This window comes from Lepidochelys olivacea, assembly GCF_965140295.1.
Source record: "Lepidochelys olivacea isolate rLepOli2 genome assembly, chromosome: 3".
Lineage (NCBI taxonomy): Eukaryota > Metazoa > Chordata > Testudines > Cheloniidae > Lepidochelys > Lepidochelys olivacea.
In genome coordinates, this window is record NC_140413.1 from 6,473,664 (window position 1) to 6,493,991 (window position 20,328).

A 20,328-nucleotide genomic window follows, 5' to 3' on the forward strand; every position below is an offset into this window, starting at 1 on the left:
GTACGAGCAGAAAATAATCTGCAGATGGAGGCTCTATTTGCATGGGTCGCCGCCTTGCCTGAATGTTAAGATGATGCAGATGAAAAAAATACACCCTCAGAAACAACGGACAGAGCGAACAGGCGATCAGCTGCTAAATATGTCAATGCACCAAATCCCTTTGTAAAAGGAAACTAGGAAGTGTACCGCACAGCCTTGAGTATGAACGCCCAAACACACGGAGGAGAGAGACGGAGAGCCCCCCACAGCCAGAATAAATGAGTTACTGTTCAATAGACTTTAACCTTCCACCTTCAGAAATACTAAAGATTTATACAGCGGTAAAAATCCGTCTGCACACTGGTGCCAAGCGCAGAACTGCTGATCAATGGAGCGCCGCAACAGCAGAGATCTGAGCCAACTACAACGGGTCTGTCTGCAAGCAGAGACATTTAGCTGCACTTAGCCTTTGTGCTAATAAGACACCAGCAGAAGCCCCCCCAAAAAGGTGGACGGGGTGTGAATGAAAGATGCACTGTATACAACGTGCAAAGCCAGCTACCTTGCTACAGACATGTACCTGCAGGGGAAGAGAAAACGGCAGTAGATAGCCAGCTACCCCCCAGAGACAGACACCCCTCTGCTGTCCTGCACTCCCCAAAGGGTGCCAGGCTTAGTTCATGCAGTTGCCTCAAAGGGTGGATTCTGGTGCTGATGCCAAGGCCACGAAATCAGGGAGCACATGGGGTCCTGGTAACAGCACATAAGGAAGGTTTCAGAGTAGCAGCCGTGTTAGTCTGTATTCGCAAAAAGAAAAGGAGGACTTGTGGCACCTTAGAGACTAACCAATTTATTTGAGCATAAGCTTTCGTGAGCTACAGCTCACTTCATCGGATGCATATCGTGGAAAGTGTAGAAGATCTTTTTATATACACACAAAACATGAAAAAATACCTCCTCCCACCCCACTCTCCTGCTGGTAATAGCTTATCTAAAGTGACCACTCTCCTTACAATGTGTATGATAATCAAGGTGGGCCATTTCCAGCACAAATCCAGGGTTTAAATACGAACGTCGGGGGGGGGGGGGGCACAAATCAGATGTCAAGAATTATAACATTCATAAACCAGTCGGAGAACACTTCAATCTCTCTGGTCACTCGATCTCAGACCTAAAGGTCGCAATATTAAAACAAAAAAACTTCAAATCCAGACTCCAGTGAGAAACTGTTGAATTGGAATTCATTTGCAAATTGGATACAATTAACTTAGGCTTGAATAGAGACTGGGAGTGGCTAAGTCATTATGCAAGGTAACCTATTTCCCCTTGTTTTTTCCTACTCCCCCCCCCCCCCCGACGTTGGTGTTTAAACCCTGGATTTGTGCTGGAAATGCTCAAATAAATTGGTTAGTCTCTAAGGTGCCACAAGTCCTCCTTTTCTTTTCACATAAGGAAGGTGTGTGTTTGACAAGTTGGTACCAGGCCTGATTCCACTCTCACTTACCCCAGTATTAGACCAGTGTAGCTCCATTGAAAAAACACTCCTATTCACGCTGGTGTGGAACACAGTGATACCGAGCCCAACTGTGTGTATTTTAAAAATGGTGTCCTGAACCATATGTTACAGTATTTGAAAGTCTGTTTTGGGGACAACTGAACACAGCGGTGGCCCAGAGGGCCAAATGGGACTTGGGAAGTCCTGGGGTGTGATTGACACCTGCTGCCTGCCAGTAACTGCTGGGTTCAATTGCAGGAGAGTTCAAAAAACAAGCAATTTCTAGAGAATTATTAAGGAAAATACAAGTGCAAGCAAATCAGATCACAGAGGTCACCCCGCGGGGCTACTAGCATGAACAACCATTGCAGAAGGATTCTGTAATTTTTTTTTCTTTTTTTTTTAAAAGGACTATAACTTCATTTTACAAGGCGGGAGATCAGCAAACACAAATTAAATTCTGCAGCTCTCCCGTGGCTGTTTATTCTGGACCGACAATTCATTGCTTTTGAGTTTAGGTCACAGCACGATGCTGGTCTGAAGAAGCACATCAATTCCAACTGGTGATGACCTGAGCTTGACTTCAGGGATTAGAGAAAGACTTGAGATCTGCCCTTCTGCAGGGAATGAACTGATGCACTAAGTCAATTCCATGCCTGTACCACTGGGAGGGTGTGGGGGGAGAGGGGGAAGGAAAAACAGTGCCCAGAAAGTCTCGCATCAGATGTCAGACTCTCTTCATGTCGTTCTTCTGGGTAGCATGCAGAGCCCCGTTAGCAGCCACTTATGTATATAACAGCAGGCAAAGCTTTGGGGTGTCTTGTCAGTCATGATGTCTGATTCATAGCAGACTGAGGGTTTTTCAACTTTTTCACTTCTTAGGAGCACCTCTCTGCCCCCTCTTCCCAGAGGACGAAAGCCAAACTGAACTTCCCACTGCACTGTGGCGTTAAGATACATTTGTCAGTCTTGGGTTTGTTCCTGAGGCAAAGAGAATGAATCTCTCCCTTATTTCAAAGAGTGATCCCTTCTGCACTCTTCCAGCACTTGGCATCTCTAATCAGAGCAGCTGTCTAGTCTTAGCAACTGCTCTGCTACCAACGGAATAGGTTTGTAAACAATGCAAGTCCCAGACATGGCACTGCATAAAAGACAGATGGAGAAAAATGGAGAAAGAATATAGAATCCAGTCAACTGGCTGAGCCAAAAAATTGCAACGTCAAGGGAACAAATGAAATAGTTTCTCTTCCTTCAATAGGTCCCATTCTATATTGCCCCAGAAAGATGTTAATCTGAGCCTTAGAGCAAGGTAATAATTGGTACCTAGGGGTGGAATCTTACAATCCTAGAACCACAGAAATGTAGGACTGGAAAGGACCTCAGTACGCCATCTAGTCCAGTCCCCTGCACTGAGGCAGGACCATGTATTATCTAGACCAGGAATCGGCAACCGATGGCACGCAAGCCGATTTTTAATGGTATGCTGCTGCCTGCCGGGGTCCCAGCTGCCCTGGCAGCAGCGTGCCATTAAAAATCCTGCCCGCCCCAGCCCGCTCTTCTCCACACACACACACACACACCCCGCGGGGGCAGGGTGAAGAAGCTTGGTCCTGCCGGCTACTGCTGCAGGGCAGCTCCCCACTCCCCTGCCTCTTGCCCCAGCGTGCTGGGTTCCTCCCCCCCTCCTCTCCCTCCCTGCCACTCATCAGCTGATGGCCCTTGCGAGAGAGGGGGAGAAGGGGACCCACAGCACACTTGCTGCTCCAGGGAGGAGGCGGCGAAGAGGTGGGGACAGGGCCGTGGGGAAGGGGGTGGAATCAGGGAATATCCCCTCCAGCCCCCTGCCGTGAGCCGCTCAGGGCAAGGGGCTGGGCTCACCCCCACGACCCCAGCCCACACCCCAAGCCCTCTGCCCTGACCCCTGAACCGCCTTCAGCCCTGACCCCTGCACCCTCCTCACACACCCCATGCCCTGACTCCTGCACCCCCCTCACATACCCTCTGCCCTGATCCCTGAATCCCCCACAACCCCAGCCCTGACTCCTGCACCCTCCTCACACACCCTCAGCCCTGACCCCTGCACCTCCTCACACACCCCCTCAGCTTGACCCCTGCACGCCCTCACACACCCCTTCAGCCCTCTGCCCTGACCCCTGCACCCTCCTCACACACCCCCAGCCCTCTGCCCTGATCCCTGCATCCCCCACGACCTCAGCCCTGACTCCTGCACCCTCCTCACACACCCTCAGCCCCCTGCCCTGACTCCTGCACCCCCACACATACCCAGCCCCCCGACACCCTGTGCCCTGACTTTTGCACCCCCTACATTCCCACCCCCACCCTGGGCACCAAATGGGAGCTCCTGCACCCACCCTCCACATTCCCACCTACACCCTCACACCAAATGGGAGCTGCCCAGGTAAGCACTCCACACCCCAACCTCCTGCCACAACCCTGAGCCCCCTCCCTCATTCTAGCTCCTGGCCAGACTTTACACCCCAACCGCCAGCCTGCTCCTTCACCCCCAGCCCTGTGCTCAGTGCACTCCCACCCTCAGCTCAGTGCAGAGAGAGAGAGAGGAAGAGAATGGGCCAGAGCCAGGGAGAGGGTAGGTACCCACTCTATGTGGGCAGGGCCAGGACCCCAGACCGGCAGCGGGCTGAAGGGGGCTAGCATCCGGGACGCTGGCTGGCAGGAACCAGCGGACGGAACCCCAGACCAGCAGTGGACTGAGTGGCAGCGGGCTGAGCCGCTCAACCCACTGCCAGTCTGGGGTCCCAGCCGCCGGCCCCTCTCAACCCACTGCCAGTCTGGGGTCCCGGCCGCCGGCCCCTCTCAACCCACTGCCGGTCTGAGGTTCTGACTGCCGGCCCCTTGCCAGCCGGGGTCCTGGCCGCAGGCCTCACTCAGCCTGCTGCCGGCCTAGGTGAACAGAACCCCAGGCTGGCAGCGGGCTGAGCGGGCCGGCGGCGTAAGATCAGCATTTTAATTTAATTTTAAATGAAGCTTCTTAAACATTTTGAAAACCTTGTTTACTTTACACCTGACAATAGCTTAGTTATATAATATATAGACTTAGAGAGAAAGACCTGCTAAAAGACGTTAAAATGTATGACTGGTTCGTGAAACCTTAAATTAAAAGTGAATAAATGAAGACTCGGCACACCACTTCTGAAAGGTTGCCGACCCCTGCTCTCGACCATCCCCTAACGTGTTCTTATAAACCTCCAATGACTGAGATTCCACAACCTCCCTGGGCAATTTATTCCAGTGCTTAACCACCCTGACAGGAAATTTTTCCTAATGTCCAACCTAAACCTCCCCTGCTGCAGTTTAAGCCCATTGCTTCTTGTCCTGTCCTCAGAGGGTAAGGAGAACCATTTATCACACTTCTCTTTAGAACAACCTTTTATGCACTTGAAGACTCCTCACATCCCCTCTCAGTCTTCTCTTCTCCAGTTGAAACAAACCCCATTTTTTAAATCTTCCCTCACAGCTTTCCTGCACCTTTTATCATTTTTGTTGCTCTCATCTGGACTCTCTCCAGTTTGTCCACATCTTTCCTGAAGCGTGGCGCCCAGAACGGCATCTTACTTACAACCCTCCTGCTAATGCAATGGTTCTGTGAAAAGCAAATTGTGGGCTTAAGTCTCCTCCTCTTCCATGTATCCTACCTCCTCATTGCTACCAATGCAAAGTGTGCATAAAATACGACCTGCGCTCCTCCCGACACGGGTGGCAGCTGTATACACTCACTTTGCAAAGTGGTGGATGGTTACCTAATGGGCCAGGAGGAGGAGAAGCCATCCCTATGGCTTTATGAAGCAGAGATTTTGATGACCATTTACACATATAGCGCCCAGGCGAAGGGGCAGCGTGGTTTGGCAGCATTCATGAGGAATGTGCCACAGGATCCAGGGGTACGGTCGGATGGAACCCCATCTGCACAGGGGTGCATGGGCAAGGGAACAGGCTCAACACAGACAGTCGGACTTTGCGCCCCATGAACGATTAAAGAATTAGAAAATGCCTTATAGGGACTGAACTCCTTGAGTCTATCTATTTAGCTGAACAAAGAGACGGTTAAGTCTATAAGTACATACATAGGGAACAGAAATTTGATAACAGAGGATTCTTTAAGAGGCATAACAAGATCTACTGGCTGGAAGTTGAAGCTTCAGACTAGAAACAAGGTGCACATTTTTAACAGTGAGGGTAATTAATCATTGCAACAACTGGGGGATTCTCCATCACTGGCATTTTTTAAAATCAGGACTGTATGTTTTCCTAAAACATAATTCAGACAGGGATTAATTCAGGGCAGTTCTCAGGCCTGCAGTACGCTGGAGGGCAGATTAGATGATCACAATGGTCTCTTCTGACCTTGGACCCTATGAAGGCCACAGGTGCCCAAGATTCAGGATAAACCAGAAGTGAGGAGACTCCATTTTCATTAAAAGATACTTGTAGCCCTTTTGCCCTGAGCAGAGTCTTGAAAAAGTAACAGATAGAAACAGGTGACCAGGGCTAACAGCAACAAGCCAGCATGGCTCCACTCCTCAGCAAGAAATGGGGTGGGGAAAGTTCTAAAGATCTCAGACACTTGGTACGTAAAACGAATCAGTTAAGAGCCTGTGGTGTAACCCAGCATCGTCACCCACCAACCCACAAAATCCTCGAGCCTGCCCAAGCACAGCGCTCTAGCAATGGTGGGCAGGAATCAGCTATGTTTTGCAGTCCTGCCCCTCAGTGCTATGGATGACTTTGGGTAAGCAGTAGCTGTTGCAAGCCTCTTAACAGCTTCTAGCTAGAAGAAGAGAGGTGCTTTGGAACTCCATATGCATGGATGAATGCGTACTCTGAGCTTGGTGTAGCTCCAGGCATAGGTAGGTGCAGAGGAGAACGGCACAGTAATTCAATTCCTGGTCTCACACCACGTGTACATTCATAGGTGACAAGATACCATCGTCTAGATGTAACCTGATGTGTGTGTAGCTGGCCAGGCAACAGAGAACACAGTAGTTTGGGTGTCCCCCAGGACATATGGATACTTTAGTGCTTGGTGCGCCAATTCATCCCATTAGCTTCATTCAGTCTTTGCCTGGACCTTGTCCCGTATGTTTTGGGCACTCACTCTTTCTGCACACGCCGTAGTTCTTGCTACGAGTCAGTGTCACGCTGCCTCTTACCCATATCGGTGCCGGCCCACATCTCGGATCAGCCTCTCCGAAAGGTACGCGCCAATGCGGTCTAGCTTCTCCGGCGCAGACAGCGCATAGAAGGTCAGCTTCTCCATGTTGGTTTTTACCAGCCCATCCTGGAAAATAGACCGACACGGGGTTTGATCTCCTTTGCCTTTTACAAGGCAATTCCCAAGGAACGGCACAGGGGAAGGGGCTATGGAGCTTTCGGCCTCCAGGTTGAAATCGACAGCACTGGAAGTCACACCAATTGTCATCCTGGGTCAGACCAATAGCCTAATTAGTCAGTTAGCATCTCATATCTCGGACGCTGGCCAGATTCTTGATGTTTCAGAGGAAGGTGCCCAAAACCCCCCCGGTCAGCTGTCAGTATCCGTTAGCATTGAGGGATCTGCTGCCCAGCGGCCTGTGTGAAATGAGTGGAGGAGCCACCACGCACTTCACAGCTGGCACAAGCTGGCAGCCTCAGTCCGGAGTCAAAGGACTGACTAGCAGCAAAGTCAGCCCTCAGGGTCATGCCTGAAGCACACTGGTGAGGAACTGGTGTCTGTGGAACCTGGCTGGGACTAAACAGAGACCTCCGCCTCCGGGGCGGACAACCCACCAGCTTGAATCAGCCTTCAAGTCACTTCACCCTATTTGCCCCCAAGCTTTATCTCCAGCTGCGGCAAGCCACACACTTTTTTGCAGGGATGGTGCAGAGGTCAGGCCACCTATCCAGGTGCCGTATGTTGGGAACTTGGAGCTCCTCAGATGGGAGGTGCTGTAGAAATGCAAGGTCTCACCACCTCACCATCTTCCTAAGATGATCTTTAGGACCAAAGTGATCTTTAGCCACTAAGGTGGAAGGTACTAGGCCGGATTCTGCCCTGTACCTGGTGTAGTTTACATCTGCTGGGGTTACACAAGCAGCCTGGGATAATTACCTGCCTTTTCAGCACGCGTGTCAATCTCCCAGCTCTCTCTGAAGATGCTGTTGCCATCCTATTAGGAGACCACCAGCCACGCATCCCAGACATCAATTCCTACTCGTGTCTGGTGGTATTTGCATGCATGTGGTCACAATTAGTTACACGGGGATGCTGCTAGCTTGCCTCTTGTTCTCCCATCCATCCATGGCATTTATTATACATCTATTTTATACACAACAGCAGAACACCTCTTCAGGGAAAAGAAAATTTCATCTGTTCCTCCAGACAAAATTATACTGTAACGTATTAAAGGATCTGTTCCAGTTAGTTCTTCATTGTATCAGGGCACGAAGTTGTTGAGATAAAAAAATCTCTCTTAGCGGGACAATGACAGCATCTTCAAAGAGAGCTGGGGGATTGACACTTTCACTGAGTGGGCAGGTAATTATCCCAGAAAGCTGCTTGTGTGTCATGGAAAGCTTTGAAAAACAGTTTTCTTTAGAAATCATTCTGTTCCCATGTGAGATGTTTTCAGCATTCCTCCTCCCTTATTCTGTACTGCCAAGGACTGCAGCATGAAAACAAGAGTCTTGAATCTGGAGGCACTTCTGCCACTCCTGCTTCCCTGTTTATGTCCTCACCCATCCATTTGTGACATCAGCCACTGAATCACATAGATGTCAAAGAAACACAGTCGGGGAGGTAATATCTTTTATTGGACCAACTTTTGTGGATGAGACAGACAAGCCTTTGAGCTTACACTGGGCTCTTCTCCAAGACTGGGAAACACACTCAGAGTGTCACAGTTACAGACAAAGTGGAACAGATGTCAAACAAAGACTTGTGACATAATGTGGGAAATAAGCAACCAATGTGAGATGCTTTTTAAACTTGGCAGTGATATGTATTCCAGGCTCTGTTGTCTACTGTTCAGGACAGTCCTGGGAGCCAGGAGTCTTAGGTCCCTCCTATTCACGGCTCAGCCACTGAGTGAGTTTGAGACAAGTCACTAGCATCGAGTACTTCCAAATTCGGGGCCAAACGATGCTATGGACATGGACCTGATTGCAATTAACTCAAGTTAATGAACGTAATCATAAACACTAGGCTAAACAGTCCTCTAATGTTTGTGGCAGGACTCAGCCCAGGGTAACCCACACACACTTGTGTCTTGAAACAAATATTTGGGGAGTGTTTAGACTAGCATTTAGAGCTATGGTTATCACCTCGAGCTGACGACAAATCTAGTTAAACCCTAGTCTAGACAAACCCAGAGAGGCCATTATAGCTCAGGTGGTAAGGGCTTTGGCTTTTGGTACCAACACACAATGCTTCTAACTAAAATTAAGGGCAAATTACAGAAAATTAAATCCTCCATGTACGGCCCGGAGGAGCCTTAAGAGGTCACCTTTTCTGCAACAGCATTCCCCTGGCGTGCAGATGAACACCCCTGAATGACAGTGAGTTCCCTGCAATCCCGCACACAGGAGAAATGTGAAAATTCTGGGACTGTTTCCAGCAAGCTGGGGGCTGTTAAATTATTGTGCTTAAATTAAACAGGAAGCTCATTTACCTCTGGATCCTCCGGAAAGATATTGTCAACTAGCCTCTTGTAACGGGGACGCAACGCACCACAGCAGCCACACACACCTGGAAAAGAAAGGAAAAGCTAGTCAGCAATGCAGCAGGGCAGCGGTCCTCCTCACGACCTATCCTTCGTCAAGAGCCAAAGATGCGCTCCGAACAGAGGAGATGGTTCCAGGGAGAGGCATGTTTGACAGAAAACACGTACCCTGCTAACAAGAAAACAACCACCACTCATAGCATTACTCAGCGACTGCTCGGGGCCACGAGGGCCTGCAAAGGGATGAATCACGAAGATTAACGCCACCGCAAAATGTCATGACTGAGAAGACAAGGGAAACATTGGAAGCCCAGTGCAGAACAGGAGGAAGCTCTCTGTGTTGTTGTTTTACGAATATCCTATGCCCTGCAGTTTACCTGCTGGATATGATCCTGCCTGACTGCATGGAGTTAAATCAAAGAAGGCCACTGGAGGAAAACAAGCAGATAACGAAACAATGACATATTGTACAGTGAGAGAGATATCCAAGGTCTTTAAGGGAACGATGGGGGATCCATTAATTGGGAAATGCCCACTTGCCTGGCTCCAACAGGTTAGCAGGTTAAATTCTCCCCAGGCCCAAGCTTAGGGTCAAAGGGGCACTATACTATTAAAGACGCTGGCCTATAGAGGAGTTGGGGGGTAGGGAGCAGTGGGCAGCAATAGCTGGAGATGAGTCTCTGACAGAGACACACTGGGAGAACATGGCTGGGGCAGTCTATATCTCCAAGGCCACAAGTCGGGTGTCTGGGCTGAGTGGAATTTACCCAACACTTGCAAAGAAAGAATAAAGTTTTGGTAAGATCCAGATGGACAGGCCTTTTGTTAGTCAATCTCTTTCCCCTGCTTGCTATGTACCTCTGGGTGAATAAATAACGCTTGTCTTTAAATAACCTGTTTCTGAGTCACTTTGATCAGCTGTTGCCACGGAACTCTGGAGGAAAACGTCTCACAGTTGTACACAATGCAGATTCTGATTGTGGCAACAGTACGACCAGAGATCCTCTTACATGGTTAGGCATGGAAGGTTGCACGGTAGGTCACCCACAAGGCTATCTCCATTCGGCTGGCAAGAATGCCTGTGATTTGACCAGGACCTGAATTCCATGAGCTGCATATTATTTGTGATCAGCTGAAGTAGTAAAGCTAAAAGCTACGGCCAGCCACTTCAGCCAGGAAAACTGACGGGGGCGGGGGACAAGTGCTGAGGCATTTGCGGTCCTAGCTAATGAAGCACTCTTCCTGGTAGAGAAGAGACGAGGCTCAGGTGTAATGATGACTGGACACAGGCTGTCCTTATGGTTCTCTCTGGCTCACTGGCCCCTAAGTAAGGAGAGTGATCACTTTAGATAAGCTATTACCAGCAGGAGAGTGGGCTGGGGAGAGAAAACCTTTTGTAGTGGTAAACACCCATTTTTTCATGGTTTGTATGTATAAGAACATCTTCTGTATTTTTCACAGTATGCACAGCCTCCCCTAACCGGCCCTCCATACAGTTTCCAAAACCCGATGTGGCCCTCAGGCCAAAAAGTTTGCCCGCCCCTGTTCTATTCCTTGAGTTAAAGTAGTAACTCCACCAGCTACTAGCTGTAGTAGACTCTTATCCACTCATGTGAGCCAGCCACTAGAGGGGGGCAAAGATCCACATTTTTCTAGTGCAAGTCACACAGCCATGGGGCAACTGCAGCTTTACAAGTGCAAGGGAAATCAGAACCTGGGTGGGTACTCTCAACAAAGAGCATTACCTCCATGGCATGCAGTGAAAAGGCATAAGCCGAGGACTTCATTCAGCAATTCACTCCCCACAGAGGTATTACTAAATGCCACAGAAGGAAATGCACCCAACCAGAAACAGCGCAAGCAACTGATTACATAAGGGTAAGTAAATCATTGTTTACACAAAATGATGGGCAAGAGATGAAGCACTGGATCACTGGGCCCTGCACCAAAACGCTGGTGTGTAATCAGATCACCTCATCCAACAGGCGCCCACCCACCCACACAAGTCATCTGCTGTCCAGCCATACTGGTCAGGAGTTTGATTACTCCCTTACTATTGGCAGCATGTATACCAGAATCAGTGACAGATGGAACAGAATACAACCCACTGAAATGAGAGCGGATGCACCTATTAGTTCATCTCGTCCTTCCTCTCTCCACCCTCCCTACCAATATAGGACTCTTCCCAATAATATATTCTTGACCATCCAAAGGTCCCAATGGCATGCTAATGGAAGGGTCTCTCAAAGAGGTGAGTCATTACAATTCCACTAATGCATCGATGCCAAAGGGACCCTGCACCAGACTGATGGTCCATGCCAGCACTGGCTATTTCCTGAACAGAGGTCCGGTTAAAACAGCACTGGGTCATCCCACAGAGCATTGTGGTCAAATAGGAACCATCTAAAGAGACCACAAACTCTAATCAAGAAACTCTAAGGAGGCCACAAAACCAGCCTTGTTTAAGACTTCTGGCCTTCTGTTGTACCACAGGAAAGAGACTAGACTTTAGTTACTAGCTCCCCTCTTCCCTGACCCATCTGAGAAAAGATCTTACCGCAAAGACAAACAGCAATATTTATGCATCCCCACCTGACCTCAGTTTTGCAGCTTGCCTATCAAAACCTCTCTCTATCAACCAACTTGAGTACAATGTTTAGACAAAAAGTCACCACTCATATTCAGCCCTATTCACTGAGTGATAGGGTGACCAAACAGCAACTGTGAAAAAATGAGATGGGGTTGGGGGTAATAGGCGCCTATATAAGAAAAAGTCCCCAAAAACAAGACTGTCCCTTTAAAAATAGGACATCTGGTCATCCTACTGAGTGATGATGTTTCCATAGTACTGCACAGGGCCTGCTCAGCAGAGAGAACAGGTACCCAGTAGCCTCAACGCACACGCCTCCTTACCCCCTTTTGTCTCTCCAAACAAGCCGCATGCAGGAAAGCAAGGTCAGGAACAATCTAAGCAAATACATTAACGAACAAATTCTCAAGGAAGTTGTCCAACATCTTCACAAGAACACACTCAATCATTTCTGCAGAACGTGAGCAACTTGATTGGTGTCACCAAAGAGAATTTTAAAAATACAAAGACCAATGTATTCACACACAAGACCTCACGGGCAGGAGATGAGATAGCCGGAGGGTGGGGGAAGGGAGAGGAGGTGGCACCGGACTATGGAACCTCTGTCTTCTAGGTCACCCGTCTTAATCTGTTCCCTATCAGTGGTAGCCAAATGTCACAATCTGATGAGATCTAGTGAAGAAGCATCCATGTGGCAAGAAACCTAGGAAAGAGTTGCCCCGATACTGTGCTTTACAGACAACAATTGACCCTCACAACACATCTCAAGGTCGCTATTACTAAGAGAGGAAGGATGAGCCAGTGGTTAGAGTGCCTACCTGGGAGACCAAGCCCTTGCTCTTCCACAGACTTCATGTGGGACCTTGGGTGAGTCACCCAGTCTCTCTGTGCCAGTACAAGGGGGACATTAGCATGTCCTACCTCACAGAGGAGTTGAGAGGATAAATGCATTAAAGACGGGGAGGTGATCAGACACTAAACTGACAGGGGCCATGTAAGTCAGATAGTTAGACAAAAACTATCCCCTGTTTTACAGATAGAGAAAGTAAGGCACAGAGAGAAGTGATTCGGTAAAGGTCACCAAGAGCCAGTACCAGACCTGGGAGTGACACCCTGGAGCCCTGTCCCCCAGTCCCCTTCTCTAGCAACTAAACACCTCCTAGAACATCCCACTGACACTGATCGGCCCCCGTGTTGACAATCTCAGGCACACAAGACAGAATGCTGAATTCCTGATCCCACAGCATCTCCCAGTGTCCCGATCAGATTCCAATTCGGAGAATGACATTCCGTCTTCTCAAATTTCCCCCTCCAGTCTCCTCTGAATACAGTATTGTCCTTCACTTCCTGTCCTTCACTGTTGCTGTGCACTAATGAACAGCCGTCACAACACCCCACACAGGCTGCTAGACGGATTCCTTAGGGAACCCTTCAGGATGAAAGATGTTATAGGAATGTAAGATTTTATTATGGCGGCGCAGCCAGTTTTCACCGTCAAAAGTGCCTTTATTTGATGGGTGTTTCTTAACCCACAGGAAATACCACAGCCCAGCTGATAATGTATCTGAGGACTTAACAGTCAGTCACCCAGCACTGCAAAATTATTCTTGAGGCAATCAATGGAGCAGCCAACCCACAACATTAAAATCACTTACATTTATCAAATGCCCAGCGCTCCAAGAGCTCTGTATCCTTATTTTATATATTACCCACACACACACCCCCATTCAGCTGGCTCTATGGCCTCAAAGACACAATCCTGCCCACCAGGGATAGAATTCTCCCCACTCCAGCCACCTGGATCCAGCTTACCCCACCCCTTCCACAAAAGCCTTGGAGGCTAGACAGACCTTGCAGGGTGCTCTGATGGGCCACAAATCCACGGTGGTGCCCCTTCCAGAGAGGAAGGCCCTACTGAACCACCAGCCCATCCCCCATTTAAAAGGGGATGCTAGAAGTCTGAGCACCCAATAGCAAACATTGAGGGATCCTATGGAGAGAGATGTCATCTCTCCAGAGCCAGGACTTACACCATTTACAGATCAATGCCAATGCCTTAAATTTCATCTAATAAATCACTTGGAAGTCAGCGCAGACCACGGAGACTGAGCATCAAATACTCCCTGAGCCACATGCAGGCTGCACTCCACACCAGCTGAAGTTTCCCACTGGTTCTTCCAGCACAGCCCCAAGGGGAAGTCATTTCAAAGAGTTTCCGTTCAGCACATTCACATCAGAGGTGTTTATTATACACCAGCTGGGCTGTAATCATGGGATATTATCAGTATTATGCCTTGTTTCTTTGTATACTACTACAGACTCATGCTGTTTCTAAATGATTGGCAAGTGATAAAGGGATCATTTGGCCCTAGAAATTTGGCCTTGTACCATATCCAGGTCCTCAGGGTCTTGCTGTATCCCTCTTGGCAGAGCAATTGTTCATGGAGACAAGGTATTTCACTGGTGTGGTGCCGTGAAAGAAGAGGCTCTGTTGGGAACCATTCAGATCACTCCCATTTCCTTGGCTATACTGAGCACATGTTGTCTAGTGGCAGGAGCACGGGGGATTTAACATTTGTGGATTCTAGTCCCATCTCTGCTACTGAGACACCGCATGGTCAAGTCACTTCACTTCTCTGTGCCTCTGCATTTCCATCTGCGCTGCAACGGGGGCATTGCAGGGCTCAAGTGATTAATATTTGCGAAGTGCTTTGAGATCCTTGGACAAGAGGTGCTATTGGTATGATAGATCGGGTATTTTACCTACCTAAAATTCCCTTTGCTAGATACACTACACTACAATTGTTTTCCAAGCAGCACTGTGTGTTATGCAACTGCTGCAGTCCCCCCCGACCCCCAGAGGTGGCTGTACGTCAGCAGCAGCTGAAGAAGTGACCACTGTAACCATACTTCATAAAGCGCACAGAAAATTTGAAACACAAGTGATCAATACCCTTTACCTTCATTCCCCCTCCTTTTTAGAAACAGGCCACTAATGGGAACTAGCTTCTGGTCACACTGGAACGCATGAAGTCATATGCCACTCACACCAGCCCTTGTCTCTGGCGTTCCAGGATTTCATAGAATCTCAGGGTTGGAAGGGACCTCAGGAGGTCATCTAGTCCAACCCCCTGCTCAAAGCACGACCAATCCCCAATTAAATCATCCCAGCCAGGGCTTTGTCAAGCCTGACCTTAAAAACCTCTAAGGAAGGAGATTCCACCACCTCCCTAGGTAACCCATTCCAGTACTTCACCACCCTCCTAGTGAAAAAGTTTTTCCTAATATCCAACATAAACCTCCCACACTGCAACTGGAGACCATTACTCCTTGTTCTGTCATCTGCTACCACTGAGAACAGTCTAGATCCATCCTCTTTGGAACCACCTTTCAGACAGTTGAAAGCAGCTATCAAATCTCCCCTCACTCTTCTCTTCTGCAGACTAAACAATCCCAGTTCCCTCAGCCTCTCCTCATAAGTCATGTGCTCCAGCCCCCTAATCCTTGTTGTTGCCCTCCGCTGGACTCTTTCCAATTTTTGCACATCCTTCTTGTAGTGTGGGGCCCAAAACTGGACACAGTACTCCAGGTGAGGCCTCACCAATGTCAAATAGAGGGGAACGATCACGTCCCTCGATCAGCTGGCAATGCCCCTACTTATACAGCCCAATATGCCGTTAGCCCTCTTGGCAACAAGGGCACACTGTTGACTCATATCCAGCTTCTCGTCCACCGTAACCCCTAGGTCCTTTTCTGCAGAACTGCTGCCGAGCCATTCGGACCCTAGTCTGTAACAGTGCATGGAATTCTTCCATCCTAAGTGCAGGACACTGCACTTGTCCTTGTTGAACCTCGTCAGATTTCTTTTGTCCCAATCCTCTAATTTGTCTACGTCAAATCTGTCTAGGTCATGAGCCTGTTTTGTTTCCTGAAGTGTGTTTGCTCGTTTTCTGAATGCATTGCCTCTGAGCAAATGCGGCACTGTGAATAACAGCCACTGGTGCCTGCAATCCCCAGGGTAGCAGGACTCAAAAAGCTCTCTCTTTGCCACAGCTGTGTGACACTGGCATGGATAGTGGTGAACGACAGTGTGGCTCTCTTGCCCTTTGGACTTTTCACACGCTCTTCCGATGAGCCCCTTGGTGCCTTTCCCACCATTGATTTTTGTAATTCTCCTTACAGTTGCTCGCTTCCTCTCTCCTGCTTCCTCCTTCAGATAGAGTTATCGATTTCTCTTTCTTTCCAATAAAAAGTACCTTCAATCTGGCCTCTTAATAAATTCTTGTTTCCTATTCACATTGAAACTCACGTCTTATGATCTCTTAAAGCCTCCTAATAAATTCCCCTTGTCTCGGATCTCTGAGTTAATTCCTTCTTTACATGATTTATCTCGTCTCCGCATTGACAATGTGTGTCACTGAGACCATCCGAGTCTCTGAGCTGTCTACAGCTGCGCCCACTCACACCAGCTAAAGAGCTGGCCCTTTGACTTCACTGGAGTTGCACCAGAGACAAGGCTGGCTCCCTAATCTGTTCACAAGCCCTTCCTCTACATGTGTCTAGAATCTCCAAGTCTCTTCCTGCAAATCATCCCATTAGTTCTGAATCTGGGTCCCCTTCATCCCCCACAGTCTCAACATACATTACCTCATCTCCATAAATGCAACTTCAGAGTATTTTTAGGTCTAATTCAGATTTCCCTCCTTCCCCCCGCCCCAGAAGCCCTGGGAGAAGGGCTAGTACAACTGAGCTGCAGCCTTGATTCACTGCTGCTATTCGTCGTGGGGAAGGAGGCTGAGCAGCAGATGCATCAAGGACCCCGTTAATACGAACGGCATAATTATGTCCAGTGCTTTCCCCCACACCTGACATGACCTTCCTTTTGGAAATACAAGATTTCAAGATGCCTTTAAAGAACCGCAGCAGTCAGGACAAACGTTAAAAGCCCCCCAAACCTGCCGAGAGCAAGGAAAATAGCCTAGGTACAAACACTGAAGGGGGAAGAGCGAGGGGGAGGTTATTAATCAGGAGAAAGCTTGGGAAGTTAACAAAATTTACAAGAATAATAGATTCTTTCCCTCCTCCCCAGGGGCATCAGGTACTTGCGACATCCCCAGATGGATGGACACAGCCAACAGGTCCCACTGAGTTAATTCAATTAACTCATTTTTAAATTGCTTTTAAGAGCCAAGCAGATCCATGACTATGATTATTATTATTAATTATTCAGATGGCAGTAGCACCTAGAGGGCCCCCCCACAGGGATCTGGGGGCCCCGTATATTAAAGCACTGCTCACACACAGCACAGACACAGTCCAGGTCACAAAGAGCTCACAGTCTTACGCCGATTCCGCTCTGGTTCTACAGCGCCGCTTTTCAGCGGAGACCCTGAGAGACAAGTTCCTCAGTGGAAAACCCACCAGAGGCTGGGGGATAGTTGCAGTAGAGGAAAGTGGCTGCCACTTTTTCTCCACAAGGGAGCCCCCCACAAGGGAGCTGCCTAGATAAGGGGGTGCAGCCAGGTGCCGGGTGCACGGATCGAGCCCCTTGCAAGCCAGCTGCCTCTCCTGTGCGGCCCCGATCATCATATGAAGTGGATTCTCCCTCCCTGAGGCAGGGTTGTGGCCGTCACAAGCAGCTCCTGCCAATGCAAGGAAGTACTGGCTAATATCCCGGTAGAGGGATGGCTTCACCCACCACCACTGGTTCGCAGCTACTGAGGGCGGAGAGCGTATGGCAGGCAGGGCCAGGCACACAGCATGCTACAAACCGTGGGGTGGCCGGGCAAACCCCTATGGTCCCAAGAAGTGCCGTGGGATCTCCCCATAAGAATCCTGCCTTACGAAAGACCCAGCCCCATGAAACGCACGGGACTCAGTGGACCTGCCACAGAAAGACGAAGGGCGGAGTCGGCCGTGCCGGCGACCGAACACGCGGCTCCGCAGACCTCCCTCTCCCACCCTTTGGCACGAGGCCTGGCCCCCCCGACTTCCCCCGGCCACCAGCACTGCTCCCTAACTCCTAACCCCTTCCCCTGGTACATGACAGCCGCCCCCTCCCGGAACAACTCTGACTTCTGCCCCTGTTCCCTCCACACCTCCCAGGCCTCAGCTCCCTCTACCCTCCCTGGCGGGGAAGGAGGCTGCTCTCCGGGGATCTGTCCGTCCTCACCCCCGCCCCTTCCCCCGGGACCGCCTTACCCAGCTGATGCCCCATCGCTGGGGGCAGGGAGGGCGAGGCCTTGGCTGCACAGGGCCTGCTCCTGGCAGCAGCCCCTGGCAAGAGTAGCAGGAACTGCAGTCAGCGCCATGGAACAACAGCCCCGCGATGCGGAGGCGGGTGCCTAGCAAACAGATGTGTCTGGAGAGAGCACCACTTCCCAAATCTGAGCTCCAGTCACCCGTGTCACTCCGCTGCATGCTGCAGACACTCAGAACTTCAGAGCAACAGGGGGGGATAAACGCAAGAGCTTCCCGCTCCAAAATCCCAGGCCCCTGCCACTTGAACTAGAGGGGAAATCTCCATTTGCAGTATAGGGCTTATGTTCAGCACGCCCAATCCTATCTCATGGCCTCCATCACCCAAATCACCTCACATTCTTGACTGTGTTTATATCCTCACCCCACCCCTGTGATGGGCGCTATAGCATAGAGGGCAGGTTTGAAAAGCTCCCTCCCACCCTGCCCTGTCATCGTGACACCGCTGAATGCCCCACCACCCCTTGCCATTTGGCTTCAGATACCATGGTGCTGGGTGCAGGCTCCCAGCCCAAACAGAATAAAATTCCACACATAACCCCAGCAAGCATTTCCCCCTTCCCCGCAACATATTTGCGGGCCCCCTATAAACAGGGTTTTTTCATTGAGGATTTGATGAGTTTTACAAGAATTACCTGCTCCCCAATGCACACTGGTTTCTGTCATGTCTCCACAGAGCCAATGGGAGTCCAAAAATTCACAGCAGGTCTTATAACTCTTGTCTTCCAGGCTTTCTAATTCCACCCTCCCCTTGCTCTTCCTCCCTCCAGTGGGAAGGGACATGCTTGTACGCTGCCTGCATTGCCAGGCATCACACTGTGGGGACGGCAGAGTCTCTTTTATTCTTTCATCTCAGGGGCATCCAAGCTTTCCCCACCAGGGGGGCTGCACTGGCATCTTGCCAGGATCCAGAGGGCTGAGCCTTATTTGCATAATCAGGCTTAGCCCTTACCTAGCGCTTGACTAGTTCAACACACTTCACGGACATTAACGAATTAATCCTCCCAAGGCCCCGTGAGATAAGTCAGTCTCTTCATTTTGTAGATGGGGAAACTGAGGAACCAAGTGGCAAAGTAACTCCCGCAAGGCCATAGGACAAGTCAGCGGCAGAGCTGGGATCAGAACTCAGGCATTATTAGCTCCCAGTTCTATGTTCAAGCCACTAGAGCACCTCCATGTGCAGATGGCACAGGGGGCCTTCACTGGATATCCTCCTTGCTAACGATGGAAACAGTCATTAGCCATACTGTAAGAGTCCCTGGATTAGGTTTTGCCTGGTCCAGCTTAACTTCAGACCTACAGGACATAGAAATTTGTCCATCTTCAACATCATTAAAGCTCATTTTATAAATGAGGAGAAACTCCACAGACCCACTAGATAGGATAAAAAAAATGTAAGGAATATAAACCACAGCTGTATGGCAAATACTTTCCTGCCTACTGAAAACTTCAGTTTATTGATGACAATTTAGCTGAAAACTAAATTTTTTGCCCCAAACCCAAAAAGTTTGACTCAGAAATGCCCACCCCAAGGCCTTATGGGAGACATAGTTCAGGTGCCTCAGGCCACCATGCTCCTCTACAGAATGGACTTCTATGCCAGACTACATCTCCCATGATGCACCATGGTCCACCTTCTAGTCGTGCTGCCATGGTGCATCATGGAAGATGTAATCCAGCTGGGTGACCCAAGCCAGAGGGGGAAAGGGGGGCCTGAGCCACCAAAACTACAACTCCCAAGAGGCATCCAGGCAGCATTTCCTATTGCAATTGCTGGGCCAGAAACTGAACATTTTGGCTTTTTTTTTTTAATTAAAGATCAAGTTTTCTGCAGAAAGTAAGACTTTTTGCAAAAAAATTTTGTTTAGCCGAAAACCCGTTTTCCACTGGAAAAAACAGTTTTGATGGAAAATTTCCAGTGAGCTCTAATATAAGCACTAGTGCTTCAGGTCATGAACTGAGAGGGGCTAGGAAGAAACTTCCCCTAAGTACAATGGAAATTTCCATGGCAAAGTTTTCATTTTATTTTGCCCCTTCCACTGAAGCTGCTGGAAAGAAGGCATGGGTCTAGGTCAACCCCCTGCTGTGATCCATGCTGACAATTCCCATGCTCCTTTTCATTACAATCAGCAAGAAGACCACGGTGTTACATTTTCTCCCGTCCTGGATCAGCCCCCAGAGCTAGGGGCCCTGGCAGGACCGGAGCTTCATGTAAGCCAAACTTCAGGCCTTTACAAAATAGTTAGAGAAACTGCTTGGTCCGATTTGCT

General features: G+C 49.3%; 1 protein-coding gene across 2 annotated transcripts in view; it reads right to left on the reverse strand.

Moving 5' to 3' along the window:
* Positions 1 to 20,328, reverse strand: part of EFR3B (EFR3 homolog B) — a 133,110-nt gene that overhangs the window by 75,376 nt on the left and 37,406 nt on the right. For both annotated transcript variants that reach the window (XM_084623863.1, XM_084623864.1), the window contains exons 2-3: positions 9,160 to 9,236; positions 6,664 to 6,791 (exon numbers count right to left, since the gene is read on the reverse strand). In XM_084623863.1, coding sequence (XP_084479989.1) covers positions 6,664 to 6,791; positions 9,160 to 9,236 — 205 coding nt within the window. The remainder of the gene's footprint in view (positions 1 to 6,663; positions 6,792 to 9,159; positions 9,237 to 20,328) is intronic.